General features: G+C 35.3%; 4 protein-coding genes across 6 annotated transcripts in view; 2 read left to right on the forward strand and 2 right to left on the reverse strand.

Moving 5' to 3' along the window:
• The window catches only part of LOC114521635 (type I inositol 3,4-bisphosphate 4-phosphatase-like), a 38,996-nt gene that overhangs the window by 12,088 nt on the left and 8,032 nt on the right, over window positions 1-18,876 (reverse strand). The window contains exons 16-35 of one of the 2 annotated variants that reach the window (XM_028542133.1): window positions 14,838-14,895; window positions 14,177-14,279; window positions 13,416-13,544; window positions 12,945-13,053; window positions 12,750-12,796; window positions 12,510-12,564; window positions 12,203-12,263; window positions 11,892-12,024; window positions 11,499-11,551; window positions 11,278-11,365; window positions 11,039-11,166; window positions 10,718-10,786; window positions 10,059-10,182; window positions 9,408-9,475; window positions 9,128-9,174; window positions 8,742-8,882; window positions 8,002-8,099; window positions 7,657-7,769; window positions 7,252-7,406; window positions 5,695-6,831 (exon numbers count right to left, since the gene is read on the reverse strand). In XM_028542133.1, the coding sequence (XP_028397934.1) occupies window positions 6,696-6,831; window positions 7,252-7,406; window positions 7,657-7,769; window positions 8,002-8,099; window positions 8,742-8,882; window positions 9,128-9,174; window positions 9,408-9,475; window positions 10,059-10,182; window positions 10,718-10,786; window positions 11,039-11,166; window positions 11,278-11,365; window positions 11,499-11,551; window positions 11,892-12,024; window positions 12,203-12,263; window positions 12,510-12,564; window positions 12,750-12,796; window positions 12,945-13,053; window positions 13,416-13,544; window positions 14,177-14,279; window positions 14,838-14,895 (1,915 nt within the window). In that variant the 3' untranslated portion in view covers window positions 5,695-6,695. Of the gene's footprint in view, window positions 1-5,694; window positions 6,832-7,251; window positions 7,407-7,656; window positions 7,770-8,001; window positions 8,100-8,741; window positions 8,883-9,127; window positions 9,175-9,407; window positions 9,476-10,058; window positions 10,183-10,717; window positions 10,787-11,038; window positions 11,167-11,277; window positions 11,366-11,498; window positions 11,552-11,891; window positions 12,025-12,202; window positions 12,264-12,509; window positions 12,565-12,749; window positions 12,797-12,944; window positions 13,054-13,415; window positions 13,545-14,176; window positions 14,280-14,837; window positions 14,896-18,876 lie in introns of those variants that run through there. The other variant, XM_028542134.1, reaches the window with a different exon arrangement.
• LOC114521636 (ZP domain-containing protein-like) lies at window positions 1,596-5,589 on the reverse strand. The gene is made up of 5 exons (XM_028542135.1): window positions 5,199-5,589; window positions 3,230-3,640; window positions 2,421-3,009; window positions 2,069-2,302; window positions 1,596-1,738 (listed from the first exon to the last, which is right to left on the reverse strand). The coding sequence occupies exons 1-4, from the start codon at window positions 5,254-5,256 to the stop codon at window positions 2,077-2,079; spliced, it is 1,284 nt and encodes a 427-aa protein (XP_028397936.1). The 5' UTR covers window positions 5,257-5,589; the 3' UTR covers window positions 1,596-1,738; window positions 2,069-2,076.
• On the forward strand, window positions 3,842-13,947 carry LOC114521640. 2 transcript variants are annotated; one of them, XM_028542139.1, is made up of 3 exons: window positions 3,842-4,097; window positions 12,765-12,856; window positions 13,583-13,947. In XM_028542139.1, the coding sequence occupies exons 1-3, from the start codon at window positions 4,022-4,024 to the stop codon at window positions 13,730-13,732; spliced, it is 318 nt and encodes a 105-aa protein (XP_028397940.1). In that variant the 5' UTR covers window positions 3,842-4,021; the 3' UTR covers window positions 13,733-13,947. The 2 variants fall into 2 exon arrangements, 1 of the variants encoding a protein (XP_028397940.1); XR_003686824.1 differs by lacking the exon at window positions 3,842-4,097 and adding an exon at window positions 12,036-12,173.
• LOC114521639 lies at window positions 15,847-17,323 on the forward strand. Its single transcript, XM_028542138.1, has 2 exons — window positions 15,847-16,709; window positions 16,942-17,323. Exons 1-2 carry the CDS (start codon window positions 16,326-16,328, stop codon window positions 17,191-17,193), a joined length of 636 nt encoding a protein of 211 aa, XP_028397939.1. The 5' UTR covers window positions 15,847-16,325; the 3' UTR covers window positions 17,194-17,323.

Below are 18,876 nucleotides of genomic sequence, written 5' to 3' on the forward strand. Positions count from 1 at the left end.
AATTATGCAAACAACAATATTGCTGCACTTAATACATTTTTTTGCACTATATAGTCATAGTTCATAGTAAAAGCTTTTCATATATTGAATCATGCTAGCCTAGAAAACCACAGCTAGGTTTTCCCTACACAACTTCTAAAGCATTTTTATTTGAATAAATTATTTGTAAAAGTAAATGCTGGTTGGCTATACTTTTCTAAACAAGACCTAGGATATATTCCAAAATTCCATCCCAACACAAAGTAGTTCTCAAAGAGCCAAGATTTTAATTTATTTCACTGTTACTTACTTACAGATTATTATTGTATATTTTTAATCAGCCTCTAGTCATTAAAACCTTGGGTGAGAATGGTAACTGTTTAATTTATTTGAGTTAATTAAGGTACAAAATGCACTAAAATATTTTCATTTTCTATACAATTTTACTTACAAGCAAAATTATGTTATACTTGGGACAACAAAAGTGTAGTGCATTGTTCAGGGGTAATCTGATTCAATATTGAAAAGCTGTTACCATGAACTATGACAAATATATATTGCAAAATAAGCTTAATATGTATGTATTAAATGGAGAAAAATTGTTGTTCGCATAGATTTATACTGATATATTAAGTAGCTGTAAATACAATGTACTGAATAGAAAAGATAAATATATTGTGTATTTAATGAAGTTGTTCTTGCATATTTATATCATGCAGTATGCAATTCATATGAAAATTTGGAAATTCAAATTTGGATCCAAAAAGTTTTCATTTCCAACCAAACATTATTCAATTTCAAAACCAATGTAGATATTAAACGGTAGATAGCAACGCGCAAAGCTCCACTTTGTAGGTTTATGAATGAGACCAAATCAACAAATTTAACTGTTTACAAACTAACCTTAATTGTCAGTCCTTGTGTTCGTTTCATCGTTTGTATAATTATATATGTATTTGATCCCTTCCCCCACAAAAGAATGCAGTTTATGTTCCATATAACAGATAAAAGAATTGAGCGTACTTGAATGAGTGGAAATGCTAAGTTTGGCTGCGAAATTTGGTAAGATACGGAAAATATAGCATAATATATAGCAAAATATGTCAAATTAGCATATTTTGTACTACGCGCGGAAATTGTAGCTAATTTAGTTACAAACTTCCGGCCGTAAGATTCCGGCTTTTCTCATTCTTGGTTTTAAAGATTCCGGCTTTTCCCATTCCTGGTTTTAAAGATTCCGGCTTTTCTCATTCCTGGTTTTAAAGATTCCGGCTTTTCCCGTTCCTGGTTTTAAAGATTCCGGCTTTTCTCATTCCTGGTTTTAAAGATTCCGGCTTTTCCCATTCCTGGTTTTAAAGATTCCGGCTTTTCTCATTCCTGGTTTTAAAGATTCCGGCTTTTCTCATTCCTTGTTTTAAAGATTCCGGCTTTTCCCATTCCTTGTTTTATTGTTTTCCCATTCCTTGTTTTAAAGATTCCGCCTTTTCTCATTCTTGGTTTTAAAGATTCCGGCTTTTCCCATTCCTGGTTTTATCATTCCCCGTTCCCTTCCCCGTTCCCTTCCTCGATTCCCCGTTCCTGGTTTTAAAGATAGCCAATTAAAACCAATACTTCTCTACTTCTCTAAATTACGTGCATATCTATGTGTTTTAAAAATATGAAGAAAGTTAACAATTTTATGTGGTCATGTCCAAGTATCAGTGTCCATTGTTCACTTTTAATTCATTTGATGATTTGTCCAAATATAGCGCACTCCAATCTAAAATATAATAAAAATAAATGTACCTGCAGTTAGATTATTAATGAATTTTGAAACAAAAGAGATTTGCAATGCAGTAATTCACAAGTAATAGCCATTAGTATAACTTTTAGTACGCAAATTTTAAAATAGGAGCAACCCACAAAGGGTTTTTCCACAACCAGTCGCGACTTGTCATATGAAGCCTATGTTCTCCAAATTCCTTCGCAAAAACTTCGCCATAGGATCTCACATTGGTCTTGTAAACTCGCTCTTCTGAATTTTGATCGTCGTAGTGCACGATTACCCTCATGCATGATCACACACTCAGTTTGTAAATTTTAAACTCACCGTGTTCGCTAAAAGAAGTATCTGATCCGTTGGTCATCAGAAAACATGCGCTTTCCATTTTGTGACGATCGACATCCCAGATGACAGGACTTGTTGTGTATCTCACACACACTGACTCTGCAGTGAACATGTGTTCTGTAATGATGCAATCCACGGAAACGGAAAACCAAGAAACTGAATCTTTTTTGGTGTTGCAACGATTTATGAAATGACACAGTCTTGTCTTTTTTGCAGCTATACAAAAAAGAGACATATAATAATTAATTCGTTCTTGTACTTTGATATATAATCAGAGAAGCAAAAGTATAGCTGCTATACGACTTGCCGGCCTATTGAATTCAACTTGACCTACCCCCGTTCAATCAAAAGATACTTGTATTCAGCCAAAGAACTTTTTGAGGTCACGTAACATTCATTCAACTTAATTCCAAAAGATGAATTTCGAGAGCTTGAACTTGTCGTATTCAATCCAATTTCAACATACAAACGCCCGTTCAATGATGGATCACCAATCAAAGGTTGACTAAATGACTGATCGTCATAAAGGCCCATTATCAAGGAAATGTTATGATTATCATTGCTGCTGCCGTTGTTTGGTGTGATAGTAAAATCAGCAAGACCAAATGATGAGGATGAGACAAGATAACTTCGAGGATAATTACATTTAAAAGGAAACTGGATTTCTCTGAATCGTGAAATGGTGTTGTTAAATGCTGACAGGCTCTCGACAATTTTGTTGTGAAATGAAACAGTTTTTCCGTCATTCTCTGTCGTCATAGTTGTGCCACATGCAGTCAGTGAAGTAGTAAAAACGTAATCATATTTCGTCTCTTGAGGTTTGCACGAACTGTCGAGAAGTTGCAGTTGTGAAGCTGATGTAACGTTGAAATGTGATTTTAGAATTGATATCTTCATTCTATTTTCACCGCAGCTCAGTTTATCTGTGAATAGATTAGCAGAAGATTATGGTCGTAAGTGATTGTAATTCTCAGTTACCTCACGGGACTTTAACATAGACAAGCGCACGAAAATCTTTCATGCGCGCCTTTTTGCATCATCCCAATATTTTCATGCTGATCAATGCAATCCTTGTAGTAACAGACAACTTGGTAAATTTTGTGGCATTAGTATTCATCAAACGTAGTGTGTTAATTAACTTACATGTGCGCAAATTTTTCTGACAAATATAATTGAAGTGATAAGAACATGAGATATCATGCCATTTTTCATCTTTTTCGTAAAAGACAACACAGGGTTCATTTGCCTTATTGTCTGGTTGACTGGAGCCCCAGTTTGTATAAGAAGGTATTTTTCCATCAAGGGTGTAAAAAATATTTTTCTGTTGTTCTTTCAAGCCGATCCAAGGGCGTCTCAGTTTCTTCTCTTTCGCAACCTGCCATATTGCTTTATGTTCTTCGTTGTTGATTGGAAGCACCAGATCCCCGCCCATATTACGACACGACGATCTTGCATTAGACATTGTTGTCTTTGTTTTACTGAAGTAGTAACATGATGAAATTAGGTGAATCCAACCATTCATAGGGCACAAATTTGCATCGTCGGTTCGACGACCTAAAATATTGATGTAAATAAACATTCCATAGTTTGACAGTTTTAATCTAGGTTATAGCGGTGGATAGCGCTAGTACATCCGGCCGCAGATCAACACCATGCAGGAACTTTTATGTCTAAAGCTTAACAGACATGCAAATTAAAAATGATAAAATAGAAAATATTTTAATCTAATTCCCGAAATCTCAAAGGAATTTTTGACGAGATTAGTACCAGCCAATCAAACGAAGCTCTTCTCAGCCAGCCAATCTCAGCACGTTTATGGCAATGATGAGGTATGCAAATGTACAGTGCCGAGAGGCCCAAGACCTCTGCGGTTGAATTTGTCTGGCGAGGTTGACGGCATATATTTTATACATTTAGAACTTCTCGCCTAAATCAATGGACCTTTTTGAAAAAGCATCACTTAAAAGCCCTTTTAAAAGCAAAGGATGGCTGATGCAGCATCAAAGAGCAGGTTAGACTACATGCATGTATGGTTATATGTATATATATGGTTAATATATCGTTCTTGTCACTTTGTCCCTCAGGCTAACCATAACGGACCATTCGACCTAAACTAAAACAATTAATTGGTATTTCTGACATATTTCGAGCCAATTTGTTTTAGAAATATGCATGCTGGAACTTCTAGTTGCTTTTTCTTTAAACGTAGGGCAAAAATATTACGAAAAAGTACTAAAAACCACCGGGTATTAAGATCATGAAGTGAGCATTATATTCATCGCGCCCAAGGTCGTCTTATTTATATTTTAGTGTTTCTTTTCCTTGTGTCAAATATTATTATCACGCCGCATCTAAGAATAATTAAATACATTCATTGCATGTATTTCACTCGCATGTTGTTGGTCCCATTTGAATGCCTCAACCTAATAACTATGCTATTTACATTTTACACACTACTGTGTTGATCATGCATTCATTCAAATTCCAACAAAAGCTTCATTTCAATCGGGGGACTTTTTTTGGACATTTAGACATTTATTCACATTCACTCGTTTCCACAATAGATTACAAAGATATTTACAATAGTTATAAGTTGAAATAAAACTAAGGTGTTAATCGTGCGCAGTGGCCAATTTCGAGTTGGTCACTGCCTACATTTAATTACTTTTATACATTTAGATCTCCACATAACTGATAAGTAGAAATTACTATTTAATCTATTTACACTTGTGTTTGTGAAATAAGCAAAGATTGACTATATGCTTTCTTAAATAAAGAAATTGATTTGGATTGTTTAATTCTATATTATCGACGGACTCCCAGAGTTTGGGACACCTGTTTGATCGTTTTGACAATTTATATCTATATCAACTATATCCAGACGAAACTTATTATCACTGATAATTATTAAGGAATATAGAAAAACGGTATTGGCAAATACTACAAATAGTAAATGACCAATGGTACAAATCATGATGCTCCGTACAGGAAACATGCTACTTTTCACTACTATAGTTTCGATGGATTTCCACGAAACCGAACAGTCTTGTCGGTTATAAGATTCAAGCAAAAGCTGAAAGTGAAAAGGTTGACTGAGATAATGATATTTTACCTTTGCCTTTCGCAATACAGGCAAACGTGATCAGAAGAAAAACCACGATAATTTTCATTTTCTTTGCCGGAGAAACAGCTTCGTTTATCGTATATCAAGTGACGATTCCAAACTGACACAAATGAACGTGTTGCACTATATATAGATGCATAAGATATTGTGCTGAAACGAATTAATTTTTTTAATCAGTTAATAAAAAGAACACACCCTTTACGGAAGTTGGCATATACAGAAGATTCAATTTACTCTATAATTTACTGGCGACATGAATCTGGCAATTAAAGTGAATTAACATTGAAGAAATAGAAAATATTTTCCGTGTTTCTATACAGTTATAGAAAAACGCATGGGAGTTCGGGAGAACGAAAAATAATTTTTCGAGTTCTCCCAAACCCCACAAGTGTTTCTATAACTGTATAAAAACACAGGAAAAAATGTATTCTATATATAACTCGATAAAAAGATAATATAACTCGATAAAAAAATTTTGTACAGATATTATAATTCGATTCAAATCGTCAAAGTTACCGGAATGACCTGTAGTATTAAGATGAGATAGTATGCTGGATGTTCATGACTTGACAAGATGATGGTTTTGCTGTACTGCATGGCAAAACTCTGGCTACGATACTAAGTACTAGTTTAATTTATTGTATTAAAATTCAAATATTTGACTATTAAATCTCTGTGGATAAGACTGCTGTAAAGGATCGACCCGAAAAGTTTTAAAGACTTTTTTCTACATTTTAGTTTGGTATGTTATTTTGAAGCTTATATAATGCTATATATAAATATGACGGCAAACAAAAGCAAGTGGCACAAGCATCGAGAAAAAACTAAATACGATTTACTATATCTACATACACGTGATTACATTCAATTCAATTCATTTCTCTTACATTCAATTCAAATAGAGTTAATTTTAATTAAATTTTAATATTAAATTGTAAAATTTATACACCTTTGAGGCAAACGCGGAAATTAAACCTGCACATTTATGTATTCAGTTCTTGGTGTATTTCAGGAATCAACATTCGCTCAGTTGTAAATACACGATCATTTTAGGACAATCTTTCCTGCACCGCTTTCAAGCAATGGATAATGTGCTCAAATGGCTTAGAAATGATCGGATTACAGCTTTAGTTCTTCATGCAATCAGTTTTTATCAACCAGGAGTAACTTCAGCGTTTTGCCTTCAACGCGAATTTAGAGAATTGTCTTGGTTTGTGGTAATATTAATGCTGAAATTCACAAACACAAGTGCACCATTCCATTTTGACAATGCACCTTTCACTTTTAAGATGCGGCGTATTATACTTATTCACATTTTGAAGATTTCAAACAATTATTTATAATATAGTAGACATGCATTTGTGTGCAAATTATTTCATTGTTATTCGAATAATTTTTCATGGTTGATAAAAGACAGCCCCGAATAAAGGTGGAATGGGTTAACTATGCAGCTATGAAATGTTTTTAACGTTGCATGAATTCGCTTCAAGCTTGTATGTTTCTTCCATATGTTCCATCTGGGGGTCGGTATAGGCGAGGCAATGCCATTACTTGCCAATAATTGAAAGCATAACGTCGTATACCAGCGTTTTTGAAACAATTCTCCCGTCGTGTTCCTTCACTGCAATATTAAAGAAAACCAGATTCATGGTATGACATACAGGGCTAAGTCAATTTACATTACGCTTTTTTGTTCCTTGTATAATATGCAGGAAGAACACAGAACATTGTTTGTTCCTTGTAATATGTAGGAGGAACACAGAACATTGAATATTTGTTCCTTGTAATATGTAGGAGGAACACAGAGCATTGAATATTTGTTCCTTGTAATATGTAGGAGGAACACAAAACATTGTTCGTCACATGTAGGAGGGGAGTTTAGCTTTTCATCATTTTGTGACTTGAACAATCCTAATATTCCACTTCATTTATTAAAATAGATTACGTAGGGAAAATCGTTGTACTACCGTTTCTATACATCCGGGTAATAATTGTTCAAATGAATTAAAGATTATAATGATGAAAGCATCGTAATTTTTACCTTCGCATAGCATCGATAGCATGATTGAATATTTCGGGTTTAAGATTGTGCTTGCGTTTTAATATCGAGCACTGTTCTAAAGTGATCGACATTGAAGTTCGGTCTTTGGCACTTTTACAGCTGATAAAACGAATACCATTCATTCGCCAGCATATCTAAAAAAGTGCATGTCGTCATCACATAAATAAGAAAGATCGAATAACTGGGGCCACTTGTATAAAAGACTAGTAAACTTTTAACTGTATAGTTAAGGACAGAATTGGCCAAACAGAATCATGAGTAAACAACTCAAGGTGAAAATATGAGTTTTATATCCAACCGCTACAAATATGCATGTTTAAAATTATAAATATGCATGCTGCGGAAATTTTCGACTGCTACATTCCCAAACCTACACATGTTTACCTCTTGTGCCAGAAAGAGGATGTCGACATTCTTGCTTTTCTTGCCAGCAATGTTTGTCCTAAGATGTTCCATTAAAGCATCAAGAGCTGGTTCTCTTGGGCTCATTGCATTAGCTACAATGGAGAACATACATCAAAATTAGAGACAAATGCACACGACTTAGTGTAGGCAAATCCTGGGCGACGTTATAGGGAATTTCGTACTTATAGAGTAAAAAAATTAAATGACTGACATTCGTCGTTCGCGAACACCCATGCATCATGTCTTATTTTAGCCGCAGCGACTGATTCTACCTCTTTCATGAAATATAATAATAATGTTTTTGCACAGTCCCATGTCACAAACCTTCTTCAGGGAAATGTTCTCGGAATTTTTCGTAGTATAAATGTATGTAACTGAAATGTTCATCGTTGATTGCTTCTTGAAGTGAGGTGTCTCCAAACCTTTTTAAATAAATATGCGGTTACGTCACGAAAGAAAAACAGTAAAACTCGTATTGCAGGGCAGTAGCATCAAAAAACACACGAATGCTCTGATCCTACAATCGTGTGCAAAAATTATTGAAACACGGTCATCACACCTAGTATCTACCCCCCTCTCCCCCCAAAACAATGTTTTTTCTATGATACCAAGCCATTTGATTTGCCGAAAATATCACTCTCAACATTGTCAATGGGGGGAGGGGGGAATAGTCAATAGTTTAACGAAATACGTGACAAAATAGTTGTCAAAATGAAAAAAATGTGCTTAAAATACGTAAAGTCTTATAATTTTTGCACATGATTGTATGTAGCTCTAGTTGTACTAGATCTCTTCATCCTTGTGTTCTTTGCTTTTAGCTATATACTTGCTGTAAGATCTTAAGAGTTTTACACCCAGGTTATAACTAATTAACTATTATCAAGCCTGCAATCTTTGAAGATACCACGTATACAAGATAATAAGGTGTTTCAATTTAAAAAACATGCACCCGCTTTAGACGAGGTTACTCTCAGATAGTGATACTCTGTAATTATACAAGATCTTATTTCAATGGTTTTTATCATACATGAATGGGGATATACGGTGTAAATCATTACAGTCACCTTTCAGCTAAAGTCGCATGTTCGTTGATCCCTTGAGTGAAAATAACTGGAGAAACTTGTACTAATTTTCCTTCTTGCAATTCTTTGGGTAAATAACAGAAATATTCTGTTTCGAGGAGTATGGTAACATGAATATTAGCCCTTGAAAAAAGATACACAAATATATGTACTATATGCAACGGTATCCACCTGTTTTATTAACAGGCAAAAAGAAATCGTTATAGGGAGTTTAATAATTAGCATGATACTAAAGGCCCTGTTACACAGTGCAATTTTTCCTGCAACTTGCAATGCAATTCTTCTTTTGAGAGATGTAAATTTGGCAACTACCAAACATGCATGGCCTTAAAGCCGTATGATATCGTGCGCTTGCAATTGTATTATACCTTGTTCCAGTGACGTAGGGAATCGTTTCGTTATCAGAGCAAGCAAACTGAAAAAAAAGATGAAAAGTTCGTGTAAGGAAATATAAAGAAAGATATAAGAGTTAAAGACTTGATCAACACATTGCATAATTAATGACGCTGTTTTCTGGACTAGCTTTCTTGTTATCGCCAAAATAAGCCCATAAGGAATCTTCATTCTTCAACCTCACGTTATCCCCTGTCCCTTTACTGCATCCTAAAGAGCGCTTGTAAATGATCAGTCACATTTATGGTAAAGAACCTTAAATTTGACACAAGAAAGATCGCGTATTGCAATGGACATATCTTCTAACATTCCCATTTCATCACCTAAAAAATAAAAATATTAAAAACGATTTAAGCGTATAACAGACCACAACATGCAGACGCTTGCATGGTCGCAATGTTGAAGTGCACGCAAAATACTGAAACCAGGATCGCTAAATAGCAAATACTAGAACAAAAATGCGTTATATATAGTCGCGGATATTTTGCACCCAGTTTGAAATTTAGCTTTAATCAGCCTTCGCTGAGTTTGTCCAGTGCGAGTTTGCATGTGTTAATAACTTGAATTGCTAAAACAGTGTAAATCGCAAGGAAAACCCTTCCTATATATATCTTCACGCAGAGGTAAAAAAATAGACAGAAACAGTTCCATGCACCGTAAATGCAGAAACTTCGTATTAAACAAATATACGTGCTTGTAAAATGTAAGTGTACTTCAGAAACAATCAGATTTTGCGCGGTCAGCGCTGATATTATTGAAATTCAATGCCAATGAGAGAATTTTCTTCGCACAGAAATTACGACTACACATGCAGTTACGATTAATTTCGGTTACACTCGTACATGTACATTCGCAAGAAAAGAAATAAACATAGATATACTTTCCTTTCTTAATTCTATAACTAACCGTAAGTACTAAGAAGACATTCAAATTCAGCAAGAACACCAATCTCACAAAGTTGTTTCATGAAACTTGCGTCAAATAGTGATGTGTAAATTTTAGCTTCAAATCCACAAATAAGTGCCGTTACCTTAAAACGTTACCATAAAACGGTTTAATTTTATATCACCCTTGATCTACAGGGTGTCTCAAAAAAAACGCAACCACTGAGATATGCAAGAACATTAATAGAGCTCTATAAGGCGCAATAGATAAGCACCTCTGGGAATTGAAAATGGTTCCTAATCCTTCATTTAAAATGATAAAAGTCATTTTAGCTGAACTATGGTGCAAACCCGAACAATATTAATATTCTTGCATACGTAAGTGTTGCGTTTTTTTTTGAGACACCCTGTATATATAAACTCAATAACATAACCTATATATTGCCCACTAGCTGATACAAAATAAAATCAGATCTATACATTGCTTGTCAATTTAGAAATCCCTGACATGACTACTCTCAATCTTTAAGAATAACTGATATATTGCATGTTGATTCCATTAAAGTCATTGAAGATGGCAGGAGGAAACCTGTAGCAGTGTCAATATCGGGGGCCCATTGCATTGACCATTACCAGTCGAAGATTCTTCGCATGACAGAGTTTATACATTAAATAACTTACTGCCTGTGAAAGACAAATATCGCGACGTTGACGGAGGTCTTGCATAGTCTGGGCATGACGCGATTCTTCCTGAATAAAAAAATATTTCCAAAAGTTTATTTAAGAGAAGATGTCGGTATAACCTTTGCCAGGTAATTATATCACTTCATATAACACGACTATAATATACTATACACATGCAAACACAATACAAATATATATGCCACAAAAATATATGGAAATTAGAGACGAAAGATTTTTCTATTATAATGTTAATACGCATTATATCTTATCTCCCTCTGCGTGGGGCTTACAGTAACTTGTGTCGATAACTTTGCTGACCTGAAGTAGAACGAAAATCATTCCCAAATTTAATTTCTTAATAAGAGCGTCAACAAAATAGTAAACATCATCTACTACGGAATCCAAAGTCTTCTCTCCTATCGTTCGCCAACTTTTCTTTGCTAAGTCTAAAATAAAACGTAGTTTATAGCTACTAGCTTACAAAACAACTCACTCAATTCTGTTATGACACTTTGAAAGTAAAGGATTAATTTCGTGAAGCTATACGGAAAACCTACCATTCAAAATTAGCGGACTTTCTTTATTCAACTCGTTAATCATTTTTAGAATCTGCGCCACTGAACCTTCAATAGAATTACGCAGAACCTATCGAAGAGTAATTTACATGAAAAACGTCCGATTTATTCTCTTCCTATATCCAATCAGCCAGTTTATTTGTGCCAAGCCAAGTTATTCAGTTTATTTGCGGTCAGTCTGCATGTTAGTGAATCAAAAATACCTGGCATTCGGGGTCATCGGCATCCTCCGATTCAGGTTGAAAATCATTTAGGCCTAAAGAATATATGAAAATTTATTACTTAAGTTAGGTACTACATTACCACTGCTTGGTCATTCACTGAAAGTGACTTTCTCCCATGCAAGATGACCTCATAAGATTTCTTGAATTCCGCACTTTCAACCCATGCATGCATCTCGCAATCCCGATAGCTATTTCTAGTCTACTCCAATTTGCTTCCGCATTCGCCAAGTTAAGTTGATCCATGCATATACACACAGTTAGGGACATGTGGGATAAAGGTGATATAAAATGTATAGGGTGATAAAAATTATCCCACACATATACCAAAAACGAATTACGAAATCTTATATATAGGAAATACGTTCATTCTACCTTTGTATGTGTATTTCTCACCATATTCTTCACGAGAAGTTGAAGCCGTGGATGGAATTGGACGGGATGTACTCAACGAAACAAGAGAATCGATGATAAACGTCATTTCATAGTATTTTAGAAGATCGTTCACCTACATGAGAAGTTCAAGGTTAAGACACAAAACCATTATTATCGGATCATTACTCAAGTTTTGTTTTATAAAATGGTCGTGTCTCGAGGCGTCTCGCCGTTGTACAAAAGCAGATCAACTTGCCAGGTTCACAAGAAATAACCGAAGAGGTATATTCTTGGTCTTTGGTATAACTCACCTTTTCGTGCAACTTTGTTGAGAGTTCGATGACCTCCTCCAAGTTGTTATTGGCTAAAGCGCTAAAATGATGACAAGCGTAGGACAGCTGATTATATATAAATAATTTGTAGATAAAATATGCTCACAATGAGCATACAAATGATGTAGTATTTGTTTAAACCGCAAATAGGAAGCCACTTGCATGCGAATAGCGGCCCTGTATGTCATAGTTCCATGCCCGATCCTGCAACGGAGGCGCTGGCGCTATGCGTTACTTGGGCAGATAAAAAACCAGCAGTACTTATATCGGGAATCATATTTTATACCTTTTAAAATTTTTACATATATCCTTAAATGCATGTTTCAACAGTTCCAGTTCAACTAAAAAAGTGTACAAAGAAATTTATTTGTTATGAGAATGCAGCATATTATTGAAGATACATGAATTAATGGTAATTAATTAATATTGCGATTGCGTCATGTGTTTGGCTTCGATTTTATCCTTTAACCCTTATTATTAAAAATATCAGTAAAAATCAAAACATAAATAACGGACAATCCCTTACTTCTTTTATTCTTAGCTCGGTTTGCTCTGTTGTCACCTCCACTTTGCCTGAACATAAACCCAAACAGAGAGATGCAGAGAGTGTTATTACGCCAAAATCACAAGATGGTAAGCTAGTCAAAAGATCTTCGCGCATGCGTTATACACACACTACACGTTTTACGAATCGGAAGTAAAGCAAGGTGTTTTTACGTACGTAAAATAAGCTTCTCTCAGGTTTCCTAGAAGTCTTCTCAACCCTCCTTTACTGTACTTCATTGAATGAGCCGATGGAGCCCCAAACGTAACCACATCATAGCCTTGTTCTAAATAAAGACATTGGCGAAAAAAATAAGTGAAACGCTCTTTCGATGATTACATCATTAATACATTTGGTTTTGGGAGTCCTTCTATATTGGATTGAGAGACATAATCACACTCAAACTCATCGAGTCAAAGATCTACATCACGCCGTATCGATTGCATATATATATAAGAGCTTGACTTTCAGTGTCGACCCTTAATCCCTTGTGATTCATGAGAGCGAGGCCCAAATTACGTGATCATCGAAGAAATGCATTAAATGTTGGAATGTTTGTAAAAATATTTTAGGTATACAATATTGCTATAACAGTATATTGCTATCAGGCCGGAATACTGAGCAAAATATAGGAGAAAAAATTAATACCATTCGTCCCATCTATGACTTTAAGTCTTTGCAAATGTAAGTTTGTTGTAACAAACGCCAAGGTCTTGTCCGTCTTCAGGCTGCTTGGTTTAAAATTACGCCAAGATGACACCCCTACATCTTGCCTTTCTGAAAAAATCCAATAAATTCAATACGTCGTAAATTAGGACGAAGAAGAGAATTTTCAACTATCAGGAGTGAATGGGAAGCGAGCGTTACACGCTTTCGTTTGCCCGTCAGTTACGCCTGGATTTTCTCCGCTACTCAGCAAGGAGCTCTCTACAGGTCATGTTCAACATCGCATGGTGAACACGTAATGGATGTGATATTGTGACATTACACTGATGACAGCATGTGGACAGAGTTGCAAAAAAGCTGCGGGTACGCGGGTACCACCCGGAGGAAGGTTTGCTTTGAATGAGGTTTGTGAGGAAGGTTAAAAGTTGAGCACTCTCATTGATCACATGCATGTACCAAAAAAACAAATATTTGTTTATGCTGGTTGCCACTTGACTCACGGCATGACGTAACGTCATTTTGAGCTAGGAAGGTTTTCAAAACTTGAAATCCTACCGGAGGAAGGTTGAACTCTTTTTGCAACTCTGCATGTGGAATAGGTAATTGGGGGTGGTAGCTACATGTGACCAACATTGTATGCATGGTCATTCCTCAACATTTATTAAAATGGCAATATGACAAAAGAATATGAAATTTAAAAGTAAGTGTTTCTATTATTACTGCAAGTGATCAAATTTTCGCACCTCTCAAATTATTCAGATGACGAAATGATGCAGTATAATTACTGACTAATTTAAAATGGTTGTCGAGAATTTCCTGACGCACATTGTCCCAATCCGAGTTTAACTATGAATTGAAATTTAAAACATCAACGTTAAGAGCGAAGATAACCTGATAAATCATAAAAAATTGCTTATATTATAGGTACTCCAGACCCTACAGTTTCGTGTTTTACTAAAACTACCAGACATTTCGAAAATTTAAATTTTCCCGACTGAAAGGGTTTTAAAAAACACATTTATATATTTTGAAATAGGGAAATTTCATTTTGAGCGAACCATGCAATTTGTACCAAATAATCATGAAAACTTGTAATGAATAATCATGTTAATATTGACAAGAGGGCTCAGAAAAACTTCATGACAGATACTGGACTTTGCCGCGCAATTATAATATATATAGATCAGACTATCCGCGCATCCTATGAAGAAAACCTGTCGGGTTAGCGGCAGAAATTAGATTTCAAACATAAGACCAGTGAAATGAATATAACAGTTATTTATTACAGTTCACTGCATGAGACACATAAGCATGGGTCAAAATTGAGCCCGCCATGCATGCAATTAATGAAAATAACCACACTGCTAACTGTGGGAAAATACAAGTTGTCGATATGGCACTTACGTCGCCAAGATTATTTAAGTCTAAAATCTTTTGCTTTTCTTCAGATATGAAAACCTTCCTGTAAGAGGCAATAAGAGATTATGATCGCTGTTCACGATTGCACAATTCTTTTAATCATTGCATTATTAACTATAAGCAGTGCAGTTTCATGCATTAAAAAGTTAGTCAATTCTTTCACATTTCGTCATGAAGTTGCATGCGTGTGTGATAGCCCTATAATGCAACGTAGAATAGATGTGGATATGTATAAGATAGACATGTGGAGTATTATTAGTGGCTAAACCTCCTCCCGATAATTAGTTAAGCTGCTCAGTTCGCGCAATAAGGGAAAATATTAAATTTGTTTTACATTTTACGTTTTAAAAAAGGTTTATTTATATTGTTATTATATCGGCTCATCAATGAGTATAGTAAATTTACGTTTGTTTTTTTGTATATTTATGGTAATTTTGTATTTTGTATATTTATGGCATTCATAGTAATGTTTTTATGAGACAAAAGAGGAGAAAGATTTCATCATTTGAAATACAAATAACACTCGCAGTAAGGTTTTACAAGATAGACTCTTGAAGAACACCTGCGATCATATGCCTGGGCTAGTCAAGTATAGTCAAGAATGGAAATGGGCTCCATGGAGTTGATAAATTGTATCGTCTATCGATCTATAAAGAAGGTTAAAAGAGATATTACGTAGCAATAGGCCGGGATAGTTTTAGTTTAACAATATTGCCTTTCAGCCCCTCAGAGCAATGCCGAACATAACAGGATGTCTCTTTCTTTATTTGCAAATTTATAATCCGTGTAAACAATGGTACGTAAACGCAATAAATCCGCTTATTCAGCTCAACGTTCATGCATCTCTTGGCAAATGAGTAATTAGTATTAATATAATAACAATATTAATACAAACATGCGGGTCGATTAAATATCAACAAAATATCCAGATAGGACATTTATTTTAGCCTGTTATTGAACATTTTTCTTGTATGTTCACTGGAGCTGAGTTCCCCATTCTCGTAAAAATTTTGCATATATGTTTGACTGATGGTCTTTGTTTGATGTGTGAAAAACAAGACACTCCACTTCGTGAGAAGGCTCCTCAAATACCTTCATATAATGAGGCTTCATTAATCATATACTTAATCCTAAACAATTCATATTGTTTAGAAATTATGATCTTTTTCATGAGCAATATCACAAAGCAGTATTACACAATAGTTGAAACCAGCGTACACACTCAGGATTCCGTTCAAATTTTGCTGATGTAACGGCATTTATTCCTACATACGTCATCAGTCGCGTAGGCATCCAAATGTCGCAGAAATAGGGGACAACAGGAAAGATGAAACGGAAATATTATTTGTAATTAAAATGAAGTGAACTCACGGAGGTGATATTGGCATGTACAAAAGGTCCATATATACCTCGTGTATATAAGAATAGAAAAAGGTGCAGGGGTTTAGTTGACCAAAGATCTAGAGTTGGACAATGGCAGCCTTTCGCTCCAAAACTCTTCTGTTCGCTTTGCTGACAGTTGTTCTATTGGCTTGCACCCGTGGTGAGAGTTATGACTTCAAAGACGAAGCAGAAGGTTTACCATCGGAAAACGAATGGTCGAATATTGACGAAGAGTACCAAGAAGATCATATACGAGTGACACCAAGTTTGATTCAACCATCACGGACAGCAGTAGGCGTTCAGCAAACTCCAACACCACGAGCAACGCCTACTTTGGGCTTTAGCACAACACGAAGGCTCAGGTTTCGAAGGTTCAGATCAAGACGAGCAACGTCAAGAAGAATAACAAGACCACCAAGACCCACAAGAAGGCCAAGACCCACAAGAAGGTCAAGACCTACTTTCCGGCCGAGTGTGAGTTATGCGATGTTATTATAAGCCATGCAGTTAGACTGTTAGAGTTAAATCTCTCGTAAACATTATTTGTGCATGCTTTCAACGATAGCCTTATTTATCGCCTATAATGGCGAATAACCCTAAGTATCTTCTATATTTTCATATTAAATACTATATGCAATCATTGCAATGCATGCTTGTGTCTTTAATAAACAAAAAATAACCCAAAAATATTTTAATCTTCTTTCAGGTTTGTCCATTTGACTGTGGTCTAACGTGCGTGGTTCCTAGGCGAACGATCTTCCAGCAAAGTTATGTTTGTGTTTTGCCAATCTATAATGGTTGTCAACGGTGCTGCGCAACATATGCTTCATGTCGTAGATCAAATATTCCTCAATGGATATGTTACCAACGGGCATTGGATTGTGTTTGTGATAACAGATCACGTTACAGAAATATCAGATGCTATGGGCGTAGATGTATCGGGAAATTATTAGGCTAAATATCTTTTGAACTGCGTGCATACATAACTAATATTCATGCATTTATATAGTCACTGGGAACTTCTAGAATTCTTTTTGCAATGAATGATAAAGTGTTAAAATAATAAACATGCATAAAAACAAAAGTGTTTTTTGTCTTGGTAATTATTCATTTAGAGCAATTTGGGATACCTTAGACTTAGCTAGTCCGAACTTATACGGACACATCCAGGCCGAATAGTGAAAAGTTTCAATACGACACAAGGGAGCAGGCCAAGCAAAGTTTATGCACTCCTCAAAATAATATCCGCCATATTTGCAAGGCAATTACTAATATCCATGTCTCGCTAGTGTTGTTTATAAATTAAAATACAATACAACTCATTTCTCACAACAACTTCGTTCCTTTCTCATCACGTGTCTATTGTATTTTAGCAAAATTTACCAATGGCATTCGTCTTGCTAAGCTCCTCAACCTTGACTTGAAAAATATGTTAATTATAAGATTGCTATTAGTTTATCTGAACAAAATACAATAGACATGTGATGAGAAAGGAACATTTTTTGCACAAATCTACCTCAACATAGTTAATGAGTTGTATTGCAGTTTTATGTCGTCTCCTCATTCTTAACTATTTCCTAGTTTGCCTCCGCGTAAAAGCCATTGAATGCAGCTTACTTTTTCATCCATAACAATAAAATTCATAAAATATTGCTACAATGCCATATTGCCATATAGCTAATGTCATGCATAATTAAAAACTTCAACAAAACCGCCATTACCGGCCCTGCAAAGTCGACTGCAATGAAATCAGAGAGACACGTCGTAAGGCATATAGGAGCCCTGCTGCATGCATATATTCTGTGGTTTTGAGTAGGTAAAGTCCGTATAGAGATTCATATTGTGTATCAAACAACAAGAAAGCATGAAAATCACGATCACTAAATTAACGAATAAATTTCGTGGTTTAGGGCAGGCCATATGTTAACATTACCATTGCCACAAGTATATCTAATACAGATTATACAGTTATAATAATGACTGCATGCAATGGAAACAATGATAATCAGAATGGTAATAATGACTTTTAGTTATTTGCGTTCTTGAAAGGTATTATTTCATCATCTTCGGACGCCTAAGACGTTCAAAGTCACATTTACAGACAGTGATATAGATATAGTGTAGAGAAAGGTCTTTATGATGCAGCAGACATCCCCTACTCTATAAGAAAACTTGAAAATAAGGAGCGGATGCTTACGGCGGCTAATAAAAAAACGTTTTGACGCACAGGAAATGACATTTTTACATTGCCCTTTACCGATTATGATTGTTTTCTTCCTGACAACCAGGAAAGCCAATGCTTAAAATATAGTGACATGCAAAACATCAAAATCGCATACACTTCAGTAATGGTTTGTTTCAATAAAGATATTCATTATATTACTTGGATCTATGAAATGCTTTACAAAAGGCAAAGAAAGGGATGCTTTTTAAATACGACCTCGCAATTGAAAAAGCTTCTTTATACGCTGTTTCATTCCAGTGAAGATTAAGACTTTGTTGAGTTTTTTCGAGACGTTGCATGTGTATAATAATAAGGCATGCATTCTGCCAACAGACACTCTTTAAATAAGTTTGAAAGTCCGGCACATGAAATGAAAAAGGAAGACGGTAACCTAAAGCATCTTTGTAATGAAATAGG

Source organism: Dendronephthya gigantea, unplaced genomic scaffold, assembly GCF_004324835.1.
Source record: "Dendronephthya gigantea isolate DGI-Jeju-01 unplaced genomic scaffold, DenGig_1.0 000020F, whole genome shotgun sequence".
NCBI lineage: Eukaryota > Metazoa > Cnidaria > Anthozoa > Malacalcyonacea > Nephtheidae > Dendronephthya > Dendronephthya gigantea.